General features: G+C 44.7%; 1 protein-coding gene across 1 annotated transcript in view; it reads left to right on the top strand.

Moving 5' to 3' along the window:
• Positions 1 to 20,405, top strand: part of PGR (progesterone receptor) — a 174,078-nt gene that overhangs the window by 15,159 nt on the left and 138,514 nt on the right. The window contains exon 2 of the mRNA XM_040340190.1: positions 18,510 to 18,658. Within this exon, the coding sequence (XP_040196124.1) occupies positions 18,510 to 18,658 (149 nt within the window). The remainder of the gene's footprint in view (positions 1 to 18,509; positions 18,659 to 20,405) is intronic.

The raw sequence follows: 20,405 nt of genomic DNA, 5'->3' as shown, positions 1-20,405 counted from the left end.
GAGGGGGTTTGTACTTAGTGAGGGGGTCTGTACTGAGGGAGGGGGATCTATACTGCGGGAGGGGGGTCTGCAGTCAGTAGAGGGGGGAGGGGGGTCTGCAGTCAGTAGAGGGGGGTCTGTACTGAGGAGGGACTATAGTTGGGGGGGGGTGACACAATTTTTTTTCCCGCACCTGGTGACCCCAACCCTAGTGACGCCACTGCTGATGTCGCAGAGCAAAGTAGGGTGACAGTCATATTACTGTGGTGTAGTATCAGTGTGAACCCAGCCTTATAAAGTGATCAGTGGTAATACTGTACACTATACTAATGACCCTAATGGGTGACAGGGCTGATCAGAAGGGCAATCAAGGAGTTAACTGTGTGCCTAACAAGTGTATGTGTGCTGCTTTTGCTCACGGGTCTCACTGTCTTTTCTCCCTGAAGTTGATTTCAGGGAGAAGAAACAGCCAGATTGCTGTTCTGTGTTTGGTGCTTTGTGTTCTGTGTGTTTGTAAACAGAGAACTCTGTGTTGTGATTGGTCACAGCCGAACAGCAAGTATACAGACAAAATTATTGGCTGCAACCTGCTGACAAACTCGTGCTGTGTCCAATCACAGCACAGGTCAGCAAGGGCATGTGCCTGCACGCCTGAAAACTAGGAAGTTTACCACCATGTACTGTATGGGTACGTCGTGGTGCCTGGCTGTGCCGCCCACTAGCAATAAATGTAATGTTAGCAGGCGGCAAGTGGTTAATCATAGCATGTCAGCTCTGAACAAAGCATACTAGTATAGGAAACCCTCCTATCACATACAAACGAGTCCATTAACAAAAGTTTGCAGTGCTTCAACCCCAATCCCACACAAATAAGGATGAGAATCAGATGTCTGTTCCCGAAAACACGCTGTACATACCGTTCAAAGATTTATTAAAAAATAGAAGTCCAGCATTCAAACATCTTGAAGTAAAAATGTGCAGACTTTATTTTAATCCATCAAGACATAAGACAAAGGAATACATTTCTACAAAATATTGATGCGTTTCAGTCACCTGCATGGCCCTAATCATAATTAGCTAGATTCAGGTAGAGTTAGTAGATAAGCCGACCTAACTCAGAATCTGCGCCGACCTATGTTTAAGTGTATTCTCAAACAGAGATACGCTTAAACATATCTAAGATACGACGGCTTGCGCCGTCCTATCTTAGGTTGCAATATTTAAGGTGGCCGCTAGGTGGCGCTTCCATTGCGGTCGGCGTAGAATATGTAAATCAGTAGATACGCCTATTCACGAACGTACGCCCGGCCGACGCAGTACATTTACGCCGTTTACGTAACGCTTTATCAGGCCTAAAGTTATTCCAACAAATAGTTGGAATAGTAATGTTAAAGTATGGCCGCCGTTCCCGCTTCGAAATTCGAAAATTTTACGTCGTTTGCGTAAGTCGTCCGTGAATAGGTATTTACGTAATTTACGTACACGTCAAAATCAATAGGCCTGTGCGGCGTACGTTGCCGCAATGCACACTGGGAAATGTAGGCGGACGGCGCATGCGCCGTTCCCAAAAAACATAAAAAAAATGTCAGGTCAACCAAAATTAACATAAAACACGCCCCCTCAGCCTATTTTGAATTAGGCGCCCTTACGCCTGCCCGCTTTAGGCTACGCAGCCGTAACTTAGCAGGCAATTACATTGTGAATCATGTACTTGCCTCGCTAACTTACGGCGGCGTAGCCTAAATGCCATAAGCTACGCCGCCGTAAGTATGTGCTCTCCATCCTGAATCTACCTAATAATTACTAACCTCTTCCCGACCGTGCCGTAGCCAAATCACGGCTACAGCGCAGGCTTACAGTTTTGGGAGGGCATTCATGGACATCCTCCCAGAACTCCACCTCCCATGTTCCCCCTGGGGCACGTATCTGGTGCACTCTGGGACCGCTATGTCCTTCAGACTCAGCTGATTACAGATCACAATAAAACCATGATTTTCCATGTGATCTGCTGTGTCCAATCACAGCTGATCACATGTAAATAGACTTGCCGGTTATCGGCAGTCCTTTCCTCCCACAAGTCTGAAGAAAGGAGAGGCGTTAACCCGCAAGACTGTTCAAACATTGTTTACACTGATAATTAGGGCATTAGTGAATGCAGCTTTATCAGTGCCGCCTATCATTGCCCATCAGTGCCACCTATCAGTGCTACCTCATCAGTGCAGTCTCATCAGTGCCTCATAATCACTGCCCATCCGTGCAGCTTATCAGTGCCCATCAGTGCCGCTTCATCAATGTCCTTCAGTGCAGCCTATCAGTGCAACATCAGTGCAGCCTCATCAGTGCACATCAGTGCAGCCTCATCAGTGCACATCAGTGCAGCCTCATCAGCGCACATAACTGAAGAAGAAAAATCACTTAGTGTATTTGCAAGATTTTATAACCCAAACTAGGAAAAACATTATTATTTTTTGTTTGTTTAGTAAAAAATAAATAATCCCAGTAGTGGTTAACCACCTAAGGACCTGCCGCCGTCGCTATACGTTGCTACTTTGACGTTAAATACCGTTGTTATGGCAGCAGCTAGCTGCCATAACCCCCATTATTTTATAAAAAAGACTGTCCTCTTTGAGGTAAAAATGGTCTCAGCGGCAGATTCACTGCAAAAATCCTTTTTATCAGTGGCGGGAGCGGGCACCCCACCTGTCTCTGGGAAAGATGGCCCCCACTCGGCTCCATAGTATTGGAGGGTAGAAGCGACATCAAACGTCACCTACCCAATGCTCTTAAAGGGGGAAAAAAAGATTTTGTAAAAAATAAATAAAAAATTACATTACATTTTTTTTTTAATGCATTTTTGTGTAAATATGAGATCGGAGGTCTTTTTGATCCCAGATCTCAAACTTAAAGTGGAGGTTCACCCTAAAAACATGTATATACCATTCCATCCAGCATACTGCCGACATGTACAGTATGCTGTGTTTTTTTTTTCCGCTGTACATACCCTCGTATAGCTATTCCCCCCCCCAGGCTCCCGGGTAGTGGCTCCCGCAGGACTGGTCGTTCCTATTCAGAGACTAAGTGATTGACATGATGACAAAAGCTTCACCCCGCGCATAAGGCGCGTCACCAGTTTCCTTCAGTCCGTTTTTATCGGTTATGACCGATCGTGTGTACGCGGCCTAAGTCGCCCCGCATATGAAAACGTGTTCAAACCACACATGGGAGGTATCGCCGCGATCATCAATAATTCTAGTACTAGACCTCCTCTGTAACCTTTAAACATGTAACCTGTAGACAATTTTTAATGTCGCCTATGGAGATTTTTAAGAGTAAATGTTTGTCGCCATTCCACGAGCGGACGCAATTTTGAAGCGTAACATGTTGGGTATCAATTTACTCGGCGTAACATTATCTTTCACAATATAAAAAAAATTGGGCTAATTTTACTGCTGTCTTATTTTTTAAGTAAAAAAAGGTGTATTAATTGCACTAAAAAAATATAAAATGTTTGTGGGTTCTAAGTAATTTTCTAGCAAATAAAAATGATTTTAACTTGTAAACACTGAGTCTGCAAAATAGGTCCGGGCCTTAAGTAGTTAAATATCACCAAACTAAAGCTCTATCTGTTTTAAAATGATAAAAACAATTATTTCAGTACAGTGTTGCATGACTGCGCAATTGTCATTCAAAGTGTGACAGCGCTGACATCTGAAAATTAGCCTGGGCAGGAAGGGAGTGAAAGTGCTGGTATTGAAGTGGTTAATCATTATAATATTATGGGTATGATTAAAGGTTCACAAAGGTGGCTGAAACGTGTAAATCTTTTGTGAAAATTAATTTCTTTTTATGTCTTGATGGATTAAAATAAAGTCTACAATTTTGACTTCAAGGGCTCTTTCACACGTCCGTTCAGTTTTTCAGATCAGTTTTTTTTTCATCAGTTGATCCGTTTTTCCATCAGTTTTTCGTCAGTTTTTCGTCAGTTTTTCATCAGTTTTTCATCAGTTTTTCCATCAGTTTTTGCATCAGTTTTTCCATCCGTTTTTTCATCCGCTTTTTTTTTTTTGGGGGCTTTTTACATAGAAAAATGGATGTTAGCGGAACGGATGATAAACGGATCACCCGTTAACGTCCGTTTTTCGTCCGTTCCGTTTTTTAGACGGAAGAAAAATAGGGTTTTCTTCCGTCCAAAAAAACGGAACTGAACGCAGACGGATGCTAACGGACGTTAGCGGATGCTCATCCGCTAACGGACGCTAGCCCATAGGGAAGCATTGCGGTCCGTTAACGGATGTCCAAAAAACGGACGAACGGAACGGACGTGTGAAAGAGCCCCAAGATGCTCTGGTGCCTGACTTCTATTTTTATTACTCAGGTGTGTGTAATTAAAACCAAAGGAAAAATCCAAGGAATCAAAAAATACAGATCAACACATACATACCTGAATTAATAAAATTATATAAACAAATAAAATGAAATAGCGGAGGCTCATAGTTGCAATATAATATATACTGTAAATTCATAATTAGAGGTAAACAAATACCCTATATCAGCCCTCAAAATTTCCACTCGCCTACTAGCATTTGGCGAGTGGATTTAAGCTGGGGGCGAGTGATGACATGGCTGCATGACCGATGTCCCTTCAATCTGTGCCTACACTTAGAGTCCTGATGAGATTGGCGGCCGAAGAGGAAAGGTGCATGCTCGGGAAAAGTAGTCTCGTGAGCCGCACACAGGCAGAGCAGTACACAGGTGCTCTCCTCACAATTCTCATTAAGCCATGGGACCCAACAGTATGACCTCTCTGAGCCTGCCCCCCTCCCCCGGGCCCCGACCAATGTAGCTGGAGAGCAGAAAGTAATGAGTGAGGTGGAGGTTTGCAAAAATTACCACTCCGCTGCAGCGCTCACTGAAAGTTGCCCTGACATGAGAGCAGCAGCCTTCCAGTTTGTGCAGTTTTCTTCTCCTTGTGCTCTATGTACGTGTACAGCAGTTTAGCCTGAGCACTGTGAACAGACTGGTCTCAATGTGTGCTGTGCGCTGTCAGTGTGCGCTGTGCTATGGTGTCAATGGCTGTGCAGTTGTATGGATCTCAGCGCTGGATTGTACTTCCTCCCGCTGTGCTGCAGCTCCTCCCCTCTCTGCCAGCCTGAATAAAAGGGGGAAGTGAGGACATGCAAGCGTGGAGCCGCACACACAGGCTCCTGATGATGAGATGAATGGGAGAGAGAGAGAGAGAGAGAGAGAGGATGGATGGGAGTTGCAGAGGAGACAGCAAGAGAATGGGGAAGAGACCCAGTTCTAGTGCCCTGTCCCTCTGGTCTGCCCCCAGTGCCCTGTCCCTCTGGTCTGCCCCCAGTGCCCTGTCCCATTTTGTTAAACTTGTTGTTGGTAATATTTAATTTTGTAACTTGATTCTGCATAAAACATTGTCATTCCATGAGATAATCTACGAGGGCGTGTTTACGGGTGCAATTTGGGGCGCAGGGCAGTGTATGAATTAAGTGGTGCAACTGGTGGCGAGTAACTCTTGAGGCCTGGCTAGTAGCTCAGGACTTGACATTTTGAGCCCTGCCCTATATATAAGAGAATCTTGGCATGCGTTGAAGTGTATGTATAACACACAGTATCCATGCGTTAAAATGTTTAGACATGCATATGTTTTGTCATAGCAAACTACCGGTATCATACACAGAATTATTATAGGCCCATCCACACAATCTCAAAGGCTTAGGAACCATATGTGAACATGCCCCCATCCATTACCCAAAGGGTGGACTGTTAAATGAAAGGCAAGACAACCAAAGTAAGCAGAAAGGACCACCTCAGGAACAGGTCCATGTCCCATCTATGGTTAAGACCCAATGGGGCTCTAGTAGAGAGCGTGCAAATCCACCAAACTTCTTTTTCAAGGAGCCTTTGGTGGTAATCACCTCCTCTTAAATAAATGGTACACTCCATAAAAAAAGAACAAACTAATATTACCTCTGTGTGCATCCCTGAAATGTTTAGAAACATTAGATATACAGTATCTCACAAAAGTGAGTACACCCCTCACATTTTTGTAAATATTTTATTATACCTTTTCATATGACAACACTGAAGAAATGACACTTTACTACAATGTAAAGTAGTGATTGTACAGCTTGTATAACAGTGTAAATGTACTGTCCCCTAAAAATAACTCAACACACAGCCATTAATGTCTAAACCGCTGGCAACAAAAGTGAGTACACCCATAAGTGAAAATGTCCAAATTGGGCCCGATTAGCTATTTTCCCTCCCAGATGTCATGTGACGTGTTAGTGTTACAAGGTCTCGGGTGTGAATGGGGAGCAGGTGTGTTAAATTTGGTATTATCGCTCTCACTTTCTCATACTGGTCACTGGAGTTCAACATGACACCTAATGGCAAAGAACTCTCTGAGGATCTGAAAAAAAGAATTGTTGCTCTACATAAAGATGGCCTAGGCTATTATGCCGCATACACACTACCGGTTTTAATGGTTTAGAAAAAACTACGTTTTTTTCAACCCGATTATTGTTAAGCTGGCCTTGCCTACACACGATCGTGAACAAAAAAAATGCTCTAGCGCGGTGACATACAACACGTATGACAGCACTGTAAGGGAAGTACCATTCGGATGGCGCCACCCTTGAGGCTGCTTTTGCTGATTTTGTGTCTTGCCATGGTGTATTACCTGTGACATAAAAAATGACTTCCACAACCTCACCTTAGTAGCAGAGTTTGGCTGTTCCTCACTCAGTTTTAAAGAGGAGCTCCAGAGTCCCCCGGAAAAATTAAAAGTCAGCAGCTACAAATACTGTAGCTGCTGACTTTTAATATAAGGGCACGTACCTGTCCAGGGAACCAGCATCGTCCTCACCCGAGATCATTCTTCAATCAGCTGCAGGTACAGGCATCGGCATCTTAAAGTGGATGTAAACCCCTCAAAAAAAAAAATGTTATGTCACAATGTAGAGAATACAATTTCCTATCATCTGTGCCCAGTCTTGCCACACAGAGTTAATCCAGCGCTGAGCAATCCTCTTTTTATTGTTCAGTGAAATAAAACAGACTTCCAGATAAAGACCAAAGTCCTTGCTTGAGTGACAGGTTATTTACATATCTCGTGCACTAGCTTGCACTAGATACATTTTTGGGGTTTACATCCACTTTAAGTAAGTGTTCTCTCTGCCAATGCACGAGCCAAGCTGCACTTTGTTAAAGGTCCTACAGTCTTCTTGGACCTGTTATGTGTCCCAGAAGGCTGCAGGGGAAGGAGGGGGTAAAAGTTCCCAGGTACCCGCTTCCCCCACCCCCCCCAAAAAGCCCAATAATTAAAGAAGAAGGGGGGATGCAAAGAAGCAGAACTTGGGTGAAGTTTCCGCTTTAAGCCTCCCACACAGCTGTTTCTGTTTCAGTTAATGACTGTGTTTCAACCTACATATCAAATTGATGATCATTAGAACCTGCTTAGTATAATTGATTAATCATTACCTGACTCTAATCCTACAAAATCCCTGACTTTGTGCAAATGTACTAAGTGTACAAGTGTAAGAATGGATGCTGGTTTGAAGCCAAAGAGTAGTCACACCAAATATTGATTTGGTTTAGATTTTTCTTCTGTTCGCTCACTTTGAAATTTGGAAAGTGATACAAATAAACAATTAAAATATATATTTTTTTTTTAAAGCACTTTACAGCATTTCTTTACACCTGCCTAAAAGTTTTGCACGGCACTGTATATATAGTATATACAGTTGTGCTCATAAGTTTACACACCCTGGCAGAATTTATGATTTCTTGACCATTTTTCAGAGAATATGAATGATAACACAAAAAAATGTATTTCACTCATGGTTGAAGCCATTTATTATCAATCAACTGTGTTTACTATTTTTAAATCATAATGGTAATAGAAACTACCCAAATGACCCTGATGAAAAGTTTACATACCCCAGTTCTTAATACCGTTTATTGCCCCTTTACCATTAATGACAGCTTGAAGTCTTTTGTGGTGTTTGTGGATGAGGCTCTTTATCTTCTCTGATGGTAAAGCTGACCATTCCTCTTGGCAAAAAGCCTCCAGTTCCTGTAAATTCTTGGGCTGTCTTGTATGAACGGCATGTCTGAGATCTCCCCAGAGTGGCTCAATGATATTGAGGTCAGGAGACTGAGATGGCCCCTCCAGAACCTTCACTTTATTCTGCTGTAGCCAATGACAGGTGGACTTGGCTTTGTGTTTTGGATCATGTTGGAATGTCCAAGTACGTCACAATGCGCAGCTTCCTGGCTGATGAATGCAAATGTTCCTCCAGTATTTTTGGATAACATACTTCATTCATCTTGCCAACAATTTGGACCAGATTTCCTGTGCCTTTGTAGCTCATACATTCCCAAAACATCAGCGTTCCACCTCCGTACCTTTCATCATAGGCCTTGTTGACTCCTCTCCAAATGTAGCATTTATGGTTGTGGCAAAAAAGCTAAATTTTTGGTCTCATCACTCCAAATGACTTTGTGCCAGAAGGTTTGAGGCTTGTCTCTGTGCTGTTTGGTGTATTGGAAGCGGGATACTTTGTGGCATTTGCGTAGTAATGGCTTTCTTCTGGCGACTCGACCATGCAGCCCATCTTTCTTCAGGTGCCTCCTTATTGTGCATCTTGAAACAGCCACACCACATGTTTTCAGAGAGTCCTGTATTTCACCTGAAGTTATTTGTGGGTTTTTCTTTGCATCCTGACCAATCTTCCTGGCAGTTGTGGTTAAAATTTTAGTTGGTCTAACAGACCGTGGTTTGGTTTCAACAGAACACCTAATTTTCCACTTCTTGATTAGAGTTTGAACACTGATTGGCATTCTCAATTCCTTGGATATCTTTGTATATCCCTTTCCTGTTTTATACAGTTCAACTTTTTTTCTCCACAGATCCTTGGACAATTCTTTTGCTTTCCCCATGAATCCAGAAACACCAGTGCAGCACTGAATGAAAGATGCAAGGGTCTGTCAGGAGCCCAGAAACTCATTGACCTTTTATACACAACACACTAATTACAAGCAAACAGATCACAGATGAGGATGGTTACCTTTAATAGCCATTCAAACCCCTTTGTGTTAACTTTTGTGCATGTTATCAGGTCAAACATTTTTTCCCCAAAGCAGCTGGTCCTTGAGCCCACACTGCCCCAAAATTGGGGGCCCCATGATGGCACTGAGAGTGATAGATACACAGGGGAGGCAGTCTGCCTCCTACCTACTTAATGTCTGTTTACCTGCACTGTCATCATTGTAAGGGGCCCCAGAGCATTACTTTGCCCAGGGGCCCATGATGCTATTAAGACGGCCTTGCCCTGCAAAGCAGTGTAGGCACTCTGTGGACAGAAATTATATAAACTATACTTAACAAAGCCTGTTTTGCTGCAATGCTGTTTATAAAAAGGCAACTGTAAATCAGCAAAAAAGGTAAGGTATGCTACTACATTTATTTTTCATCATCAATAACTTCTTAAGCTTTCCAACATGGTCTCTTAAGAGGACCTGAACTCAGAAAGTTAAAATTGGTTATGTAGAGGCGCATGCGCGGAGGCGTCCAAGATGGCCGCGTAAGCTAGGAGCTCCGCTCTGCCTCAGCCCCACGCCAGCCCTAGCACCGGTTTCACGGCGGTGCCAAGACCCCGGAGGGTCGGATTAGATTGGGGAACGCTCGGTCGAGCCCCCCATGTATAGCGGAGCGGTCCGGAGGGGCCTGGAGGCGAGTTACACGGCGCTAGAGATACAGGCCGATTCCAAGATGGCGGCCGCGCCTCAGCTACAACTACCTCACGCAGGGGGAAACGCTGACCTGAGGCAAGTGATCGCTCCGGCCACTTTAAATTTCCCTCCTTTGCTGGCCCAAGGCTCTCCAGGCTCCCTAGCACCCTCAGCAGCCGCCTTGGGTCCCCAGTCAGACTCCACACTGCTCCATTACAAGGGCCAGGCACAAGGTGTAATACAGGCCTCACCAGTCTCCATGGCTGCTGGTCACTCAGAATTAGAAATACCTCAGAATGCAGGGGAGCTCTTTTTGAAGTTCTCTGAACTACTTGAACGGGGGTTAGCCCAAACAGTAGTTAACATTACTAAGGAAATACATGCTGACTTCCAGAATCTGGGTTCCAGGATGGAGATCATAGAAAATAAATTGGACATCACTATATCCAGAACTAACCAGAACACTGACCAAATACAATCACTTCAGGAACAACTAGACGTGGCCCTCACTAGAATTGACGACCTCGAAAATCGTTCCAGAAGGGACAATTTTAGGGTGAGGGGTCTCCCTGAATCCGTTACAGACATCCCCAAAGCTATCCAAGACCTCATCAAAAGCATGATCCCCGCTATTGCACCCCACAAGCTGGAGCTGGACAGGGCCCATAGGTCTCTGGGCCCCCTGAGAAAGGATGGATCTCCCAGAGATATTATAGTAAAACCCCATTACTTCTCAGTGAAGGAGGAGGTCATGAGGGCATCCCGTCAGCAACCCCGCATATCCTTTCTGGGTCAGGATATTCAAATCTTTGCTGACATTTCTGCAGCTACTATACAAAAACGCAGATCGCTGAAACCTTTATTGCTGATTTTGTCCCAAAAGGACATCAAATATTGGTGGGGATTTCCATTTGCCTTAAAATTTGCCTTCAAGGGCAAAACTCATGCCTTTACCACGCTATCTGAAGGAGAAAAAATTTTGCTAGCCTTAAAATTGATCTCACTGGACTCAGCAATGGACACGTCAAATCTTCCACCAGGTCCTTCCAAACGGTCCACCCCGGCAAGTCCTTTATCCCCCACTTGGCACACAAGCAAAAGCAGACGCACCAAAGACACCACAAAGACCTGAACTAATCATCATAGCGGTCCCGCCCGCTGTTCTGGAAGTTTTCCTCCGCTTGGTGCTTTTAACGGAGGATATTATACCTGTTAGGTATAGTGTATCTGGGTTCTCTATCCGTGGCTGGGGACCCATGAAATACCCGGAAAAGGAGAGAAGGGAAGGGGGAAAAATTTTCTTTTTATCCTTTTTTGGAGACTGTTTTGTTTTCTAGTTACATGTTCTTTGCACTGACCGTGATCCGTACATTTTTCTCTTGAGCCGTGATAGTATACATTTAGAGTGTTATATGATAAGCTATTGTTTTCTTGTTGACTCTAAAGGGTTGATAGGGGCTGAGGCAGTTGCCTTGCGCCTCAGATCATACCTGGACGGGGACTATGTCGCTGTCGGGGTTTGGTCCTGTAGCCCGAGTTAAGGGCTACGTTACTGTTTTGTCTGACGAAGGTGGATGGGATCTATATCCCCTCCATGTTCGTTGTGAAGACATACTTCATATTTTACAATGTATTATCTCTACTTTTGTTTGTTCTCTTATTTTTCTTCTTACTAACCTTTTTTCCTTGATTGCCAGTTCGTGCATGTGTCATCTTACCTATAGTGTTCCAGGCCTCGGCTCCGGTCTTGTTTCGCTCTGCTGTCTCCCATGCCTCCATGTCGATGGGGTAAGTTCCAAATTGCACCCACGTTATTCTCCCAATGACCTCACCACATAACTTGACTTTGCCGAACTTGGTTAGAGTTGCCTCACACAATGTTCAGGGCTTGAACTCGCCCGTCAAGAGAAGGAAGGTGTTTCAGTCTTACCATTCCCGGAGGATGTCAGTTATCTTATTACAAGAGACACATTTTCCGACCACTTACACACCCTCCTTTCTCCATGCGCAATACCCACAATTTTTTCTGGCTAATGCCGAGGATAAAACGAGAGGGGTGGCTATCCTTTTTGCGAAATCTTGCAAATTTAACCCGCTCCTGACTCACAGAGATCCTAATGGTAGATTTATGTTGGTTAAGGGGGAATTGGATGGACTTCTAGTGTCATTTATTTCATACTATGCCCCCAACAGAGGACAGACCGAATTTTTTAAAACTATGTTTGATACCTTAGTTCCTCTCTTGGAGGGAATGATAGTGTGTGGAGGAGACTCCAACATTGCATTTGACCTAAGCTTGGACAAATCCAGACCTATAGCTACAGCATTGACACGCCCAACTAGAGCTAGCTCACACATAGCAAAACTGATATATCAGCATAACCTGGTAGACATTTGGAGGGAACTCAATCCATACAAAAAGGACTACTCCCACTATTCTCACCCGCATCGATCGTACTCTAGGATTGACCATATATTCATATCTGCTAGACATATTCCCATGATTACGAAAGCTAACATAACGGACACAGCTCTATCGGACCACTCCATGGTGGTTTGCTCGCTACAAACTCAAAACTCAGATTCTCACAAATCACACTGGAAATTAAACGAAACTTTATTACACGACCCTATTGTGGTTTCAGAGATTGATGGGGCCATCAGGGAATATTTTGTGCTTAACAGCGTTGAAGGGACCTCGGCCGAGATATTGTGGGCAGCTCACAAAGCTACCATTCGTGGCAGGATCATACAGATAGCCTCTAAAAAAAAGAAGGAAAAGTCTGCGGAGGTGATGAAGCTTGAGAAAGATTTTTTAACCCTGCGCAGACAACATAAGAAGGATCAGACGACGGTTCAGGCCCCGCAGCTTGATGCCGCTCGACTAGCTTTAAATTTAGCTTTGACAGTTAGGGCGGAACGATAGCTAAATTGGTCCAGTGCTAGATTTTATTTATACAGGAACAAAATGAACACGATGCTAGCCACCAAGCTCTCGCCGAGGTTCCGTTCGTTCGCTCTGCCCAAGATTAAGACCAGGGACGTGACAACAACCCTTAACCCTAAACGCATACTGCAAGAATTTGAAACCTTCTATACCTCCCTTTATCGGGGGTCGGGGATGGCCGGACATTCCGAGATCAATTCCTTTTTGGACCGGTTAGTGATCCCGAACCTACAGGAGAGTCATGTAGACTTGATGGAGGCACCGATCTCCACAGAAGAAATTATAGAGGTTATTAGGGGACTTAAGGATGGTTCGGCCCCTGGACCAGATGGTTTCTCAGTCCCATATTACAAGACTTTCTGCGAAACCTTGGCCCCCCACCTCACTAAATTTTTTAATTCAAAACGGGGGAGGGAGGGCGGTTCCATGCACCCAAATTTAAATGAGGCGTTTATCTCAGTCATCCCCAAACCGGATAAGGACTCGGAGCTCGTTGAAAATTACAGACCTATATCACTAATCAATAACGACTTAAAAATATTGACCAAGATACTAGCCAACAGGTTAAATTCATTTATAAAAATATATATTCATAGGGACCAGGTTGGATTTGTCCCTGGTAGACAGGGCCCTGACCAGGTGAGGCGAGCAATCGATATTATTTCTCTGCTTCAGTCGGGCTGGGATGGGAACCCGCGGCAGGAAGGACTCCTCCTTTCTTTAGACCTACGGAAGGCGTTCGACTCTGTTACGTGGGATTACCTCTTTGAGATTCTGCGGCGCTGGGGCTTTGGAGAACAATTCCGGGGATTGTTGAAATCTTTATACTCTGAACCCAGCGCACGGGTCAAATTACAGGGATTTTTTTCGGGCTCCATTAGTATTGCTAGAGGTACTAGACAGGGCTGCTCATTGTCCCCCTTGATTTTCGCAATAGCGATTGAGACACTTGCTATTGCGATCAGGTCGGATCCGGATATTAGGGGGGTATCTTGCGGCTCCCAAATCCATAAATGCGCTCTCTTTGCAGACGATCTTCTTCTGTATATCTCTTCCCCGACCACCTCTCTTCCAATTCTTTGCAACTTATTGGAGTCCTTCGGGAAGATTTCGGGTTTGCGGGTGAATTGGAATAAATCTCAAGCCTTAAACATCTCCACCCACCCCTCAGTGATCAATCACTTGAAACCCTATTATGAATTCCAGTGGGCCGAATCATCCATTCGTTACTTAGGCATAAACCTCACAACCAAAATTGAACATCTCTACCAGGCTAATTATCCACCTATATTTCGGAAACTAGAGCTAGATTTACAGACGTGGGCTCGACACAAACTTTCGTGGACAGGTAGGGTTAATGCAGTCAAAATGACCCTACTACCAAGGTTACTCTACTTGTTCAGATCTCTACCAATAGCGGTTAAAAAAGACCAACTCCGTTCATTACAGAGCAAAATTCTGAAATTCATTTGGGAGGGCAAAGGTTATAGAGTGGCACAAAATGTCCTTTATGGGCTCAGAACACAAGGAGGCCTTGGACTACCAAATCTGTTTAAATACTACCAAGCTGCCAGACTAGCACAATTTTCTGCTATTTTTGCGGAATGTGAAAAACCAGAGTGGATAGATATGGAAGGTTTGGCGATCCCTAGCCTTTCAATAGAGGGCCTTTTTTGGTCATCCCAAAAATCTAGACCTTCGATACTGTCCCCCACATTGTCGCAATCTTTTAGACTCTGGGATGGCCTGAGACACCTTCCTTCTTTGGTCTCGGAGACTAAGCCTTTGACACGGATCTTTCTCAACCCGCAGTTTCCTATAGGGATGGACATTTCAGCTTTCCAATGGTGGCTGGACAAAGGGATCTATAGAATAGGCGACTTTTTGACAGCCACGGGCCCACTTTCACTGGAGCATTGTGTGAGGACACTTGATTTACCGCTATCGGAAAGAGCTCGGTACACCCAAATTTTTAACTTTGTGTCATCCCACTGGTCTGACAATTTCAGGCACGCAACTCTTACTAGTTACGAAAGTTGGTGTAAACAAATGACGGAACACAAGGGGGGAATATCTATATTATATAGAGCTCTATCCGAGGTTTCCACAAAATTCTCATACATGGAGGCATGGGAGAGGAATCTGCGGATGACCTGGGACCTGAGTAGATGGCACAAGGTAGGTTTGAAAACTTTCAAAGGTCTAGTGAATACTTCCTTAGCTGAAGCTAACATAAAGGTTCTGATGCGGTGGTACCTGGTACCCAGTAGATTGGCTGCGATGTTTCCTTCGTCTTCCCCATTATGCTTTCGCAACTGTCAAACGCACGGCACGATGCTTCACGTTTGGTGGGAGTGCCCCAGAATCAGGGGATTCTGGAACAGAATCTTTTGCCTTATCAGAAAAGTTACGGGAGTACAGGTGGAGAAATCCCCGCATATCGCTCTGCTAGGTTCCGAAATTCCTCGAGTCTCCAAACCCATACAAAAACTGATAGCTTTCATGCTCATAGGAGCTAAAACCACTCTAGCGGCAGCCTGGAAGCAACCTAGGGTCTCGTTCTTAGCAGCTAAGGGGAAGATTTCATGGATCATGACGCAGGAAAAAATGGTCAGCTCTATCTCTAATACCAGGGATAGTTTTGAGGCCATATGGGAACCTTGGGCCAGACATGTTGGTGTATCCCTATCGCCGGGTCAGGCTCTGACCCCCTCAGGTACTTAATTGGACTACTGGCAATCAACTCTTTTCTTATTGGTTCTATCTTTCTTTTTATTTCTTTTCTTTCTTCCTTTCTTCCTTTCCTTCTCCTTCTGTCATGATACCTTTGGTACAATATCCTCTTCGAGATGTTTGTTTTAGTTATTATACTAGTCTATTAATAGACGACACTTTCAGGGGAGCACCCTGGGGGAGGGGGAGAGTTTGGTTGGGGAGTGGGAGGTCTTCCTACTCACACATCCCTTGGGATGCGACAGGAGGTCTAGAGTTCTTCTCCACATTTTGGGCGGGGTCCGAGGTTATCTAGGGTCACAGAAGTCTCTCATCGTTATTAAGTTATGCTATCCCTTTATCCGACACAGTATGCTCCCTTTACGGGGTGTCGGTTGAGACTCTGTACGAAAAGCGTTGTTTTGGATCCTCGTCCCTCTTCAACTCTGGCTACACATAGATGGGTAGGAGATCTCCTACGGGGACATTAATTTATATTTTTATTACTCTCTCTTCATGAAGCTAGATTAACTTAAGATGTACATTGAAAGTTGGACTGTATCTTCATTATTTATTGATCGCTGTTTTTTTTTTCTTTTTAAATGGTATGTACTGAGTGCTTCATGCTATACTTTGTATGCTTTTACTTCTTCATCAATAAAATAAAACTTTAAATAGAAAAAAAAAAAAAAAAAAAATTGGTTATGTTGCAATGTAGAGAACATTTAAAGTGTTAATTTTGCCTAATAAGTACCCTAAAAATTTAACATTTTCCTGCGATTCTTCTTGAAAACTAAAATTTCACGTCCTAGTACTATACATCAGCGTGCCAAATGTGACAGGGGGAATATGTTTTGCTTTGATTTGCAGCATTTTTACAACCCTGAGCAGCTGAATACTATCTTTTAGGTGGATAGTTGTTAAAACTGCAGCTCAGCCAGGCCCGTCGGAACCCGCCAGGCAAACCAAACAACTGCTTGGGGCCCCGAGCTGACCAGGGGCTCCAGCAGGGCGGTCCCTTGCCGCAACGCTGCTTCCTACTGCAGTCCGGTCGGCCGCGCGGAACAGGAGATTCAGTTTCCTGTTCCCGGCCGGACTGACAGGAAGTGCACACACTGAGTGTTCACTTCCTTTCAGTCCGGCCCGGGAACAGCAAACTGAATCTCCTGTTCTGCGCGGCCGACCGGACTGCAGGAGGAAGCAGCGGTGCGGCAATGGCTGGCGTCTTGTTAGGCTCTGCGGAGGATAAAGGTAGACTGTCTTGAGCGGGGGTATAGCGGTATCCTGGATGGTGGGGAGAGGAGTGCTGCCCATACACGTGCAGGTGGTGGGGAGAGGAGTGCTGCCATACACGTGTATGCAGGCTAGAGAAGATTGTAAGATATCCAAACAAATTAAGTAATGTTTTCGGCAGCAATCCCCCCTCCAGACCTTAACTTAATAAAATTCAGTAAGCCCTAAGCCCCCCCCCCCCCCCCCCCCCCGCTGCTTCTCAACTTGAAAATGTGACATTTTTTTTCTTTGCTTGGGGCCCCCAAATTCCTTCAAACGGCCCTGAGCTCAGCCACCTGTTTTTACTGCCCCTGGCTGCCTGTGTAAACAAGGGCTAATGCCCCGTACACACGATCGGTTTTCCTGTTGGAAAAAGTCTGATGAGAGCTTTTGGTCGGGAATCCCGATCGTGTGTATGCTCCATTAGACTTTTTCCAACAGGAAAACTGCTGGAAAAAGATAGAGAGCAGGATCTCTTTTTTTTCCCCCATCAGGAAAAATACTGATTGGGGTAGATTCAGCAAGCAATTACGCCTGCGTGTCCATAGATACGCAGCGTAATTGCTAAGTAGCGCCGGCGTATCAACTTTCTGTATTTAGAAAGCTAGATACGCCGTTTGTAGCCTAAGATACGACTGGCATAAGGCTCTTATGCCGTCGTATCTTAGGCTGCATTCTGCCGCTGGCCGCTAGGTGGCGTTCCCGTAGTTGTCAGCGTAGAGTATGCAAATTGCATACTCACGCCGATTCACAAACGTACGCGCGCCCGGCGGTCGTGTTTTACGTCGTTTGCGTTCGTCGCTTTCGTCGTAAGGCTGCTCCTGCTATTAGGAGGCGCAGCCAATGGTAAGAATAGACGTCGTTCCCGCGTCGCGATTTTCGAAATTTACGTCGTTTGCGTAAGTGGATCATGAATGGCGCTGGACGCCATTTACGTTCACGTCGAAGCAAATGATGTCCTTGCGACGTCATTTACCGCAATGCAAGTCGGGAAATTTTCCCGACGGAGCATGCGCAGTACGTTCGGCGCGGGAACGCGCCTAATTTAAATGATCCACGCCCTCTACAGGATCATTTAAATTACGTGCGCTTACGCCAGCCCCTTTTACGAAACGCCGCCGCAAATTACGGAGCAAATGCTTCGTGAATGAAGCGTAGCTCCAGTAATTTACGGAGGCGTAGCGTAAAAACGGTACGCTGCGCCGCCGTAGCAGTGGGCGCCCCTACCTGAATCTACCCCATTGGAATTTCCGATCGTGTGTACAAATCCCAACGCGCAAAATTCCTACGCATGCTCGGAAACAATTCGACGCATGCTCAGAAGCATTGAACTTTATTTTCTTGGCTCGTCGTAGTCTTTTACGTCACCGCGTTCTTGGCAGTGAAAAGTTCACTGAACTTTTGTGTGACCGTGTGTATGCAAGGCAGGCTTGAGAGGAATTCCGTCGGAAAAAACATCCAACTTTTTTCCGATGGGAAAACCGATCGCGTGTACGGGGCATTAGGGTATGTTTAGATGGGTGCTGAAAGGGCATTATTGGATCCAACCTCCACTATACATGATGAACTGCTGCGTATGACCCCTATGGCTCAGCACATATACCCATTGTTGCCCAGCAACGGCATTGTGTTGCTTGATTGCAATATCCGAGTAGCGCCCACTCATTGATTCCCATTGACAGATTCCCCCACAATCTACAATTGCAATAGGGTTATGTTATGTATGTAGTTTAGAGGCAAGTATTACTAAACAGAGTTCTTTTTAATAGCTGGTCATATAAAATCTGGGGCTTGTGTTGTAATCCTTAAAAATAATTGTATTTCTTTTCTTTTAATTTGTTTAAAGGCCTGACGATCCAGACCAAAGTTCTCGGTATGGTTTTGATGCTCTGCCCCAGAAGATCTGTTTAATCTGTAGTGATGAAGCTTCGGGCTGCCATTATGGAGCCCTCACCTGCGGGAGCTGTAAAGTCTTCTTCAAGAGAGCCATAGAGGGTAAGAATTGTAAAGGATCTGTATTGTATGCACAAGCATAGCGCCAGTGTAACCTAAGCATTGCTTAGTTTACCACTTAAGACCTGGACCTTTAGGCAGGTAAAGGACCCGGCCAGTTTTTGCGATTCGGCACTACGTCGCTTTAACTGACAAATGCGCGGTCGTGCGATGTGGCTCCCAAACAAAATTGGCGTAATTTTTTCCCCACAAATAGAGCTTTCTTTTGGTGATATTTGATCACCTCTGCGGTTTTTATTTTTTGCGCTATAAACAAAAATTGCAATATTTTTTACTTTTTGCTATAATAAATATCCCCCAAAAATATATTAAAATTTTTTTTTTCAGTTTAGGCCGATACGTATTCTTCTACCTATTTTTGGTAAAAAAAAAAATCGCAATAAGCGTTTATCGATTGGTTTGTGCAAGATTTATAGTGTTTACAAAATAGGGGATACAGTGATACCTCGGTTCACGAACTTAATTCGTGAACTGACTCTGGTCGCGAACCGAATTGGTCGCGAACCGAGGCACATTTTCCCATAGGGTTCAATGTAAATCCAGTTAATCCGTGCTGACCTTTTTTGGGGGGTTTTTGAAGCACAAAAATATGAAACAAATTACAATACACATTAGTACAGTATAGTAATGTATAAAGAGAGGACACTAACCTTGCTTGAGATGACTTCTGGCATGGAGGAAGGCAGGTGGGAGGCAGTTATTGTTTGGAGGGAGAGTCCCCCTCCATAAGGACATCAGGGGGATCTCCTTCAGTGAACTGTACAATACAGCAAGGACAGTACTGTAGTACAGTACAGTACTGTATGTGCTAAAAAGCACACCAAAAATCAAAAAATCACTCAAAATGTTTGCAGAGTACTCACAGTACTTCTTTCTGTGTGTCTTCTTCTCTCCACGGTCTTCCTACAGAAAGTCACGACCATGTGACAGCCTGGAAATAGCATTAAAATGGCCGCGGCTCCTGTTCGTGAACCGAGTTGTTCGTGAACAGAAGCGTTCGTGAACCGAGGTATCACTGTAGTTTTATTGCATCTTTATAAAAATTTTTTTTTTACTACTAATGGTGGCGATCAGCGATTTTTTTCGTGACTGCGACATTATAGCGGACACTTCGGACAATTTTGACACATTTTTGGGACCATTGTCATTTTCACAGCAAAAAATGCATTTAAAATGCATTGTTTACTGTGAAATTGACAATTGCAGTTTGGGAGTTAACCCCATCAGCGCCCCCTGTGGTTATGTGTGACCTGAAGTGTGTTTACAACTGTAGGGGGGTGTGGCTGTAGGTGTGACATCATCGATTGTGTTTCCCTATAAAAGGGAACACACGATCGATGACGCCGCCACAGTGAAGAACGGGGAAGCTGTGTTTACATAGGAGCTTCGGACCGGGTCGCGGGAGCACGCCGGCGGCACGCGCACGACCCCTGTATATCGCCGTGAAGGGGTCCTTAAGTGGTTAAAGGGTCACTAAAGTTGTTATTATTTTTTAAATAACAAACATGTCATACTTACCTCCACTGTGCAGCTCGTTTTGCACAGAGTGGCCCCAAACCTGGTCTTCTGGGGTCCCTCGGCGGCTGTCTCGGCTCCTCCCCGCAAGGACTTAACACCTTCATGTGAGCGAGCTGGCATGGTGTTGAGTCTTTGCTGGCGCGCTCCCGTGATACAGCCGGTGGCCATAGCCGCTGACTGTATGACTCGGCCCCCGCCCCCCGACATGCCG

The sequence above is a fragment of the Rana temporaria genome, chromosome 2 (assembly GCF_905171775.1).
Source record: "Rana temporaria chromosome 2, aRanTem1.1, whole genome shotgun sequence".
Classification (NCBI taxonomy): Eukaryota; Metazoa; Chordata; class Amphibia; order Anura; family Ranidae; genus Rana; species Rana temporaria.
Note: the sequence above shows the minus strand (reverse complement) of the source record. Positions and strands in the feature narration are given on the sequence as shown.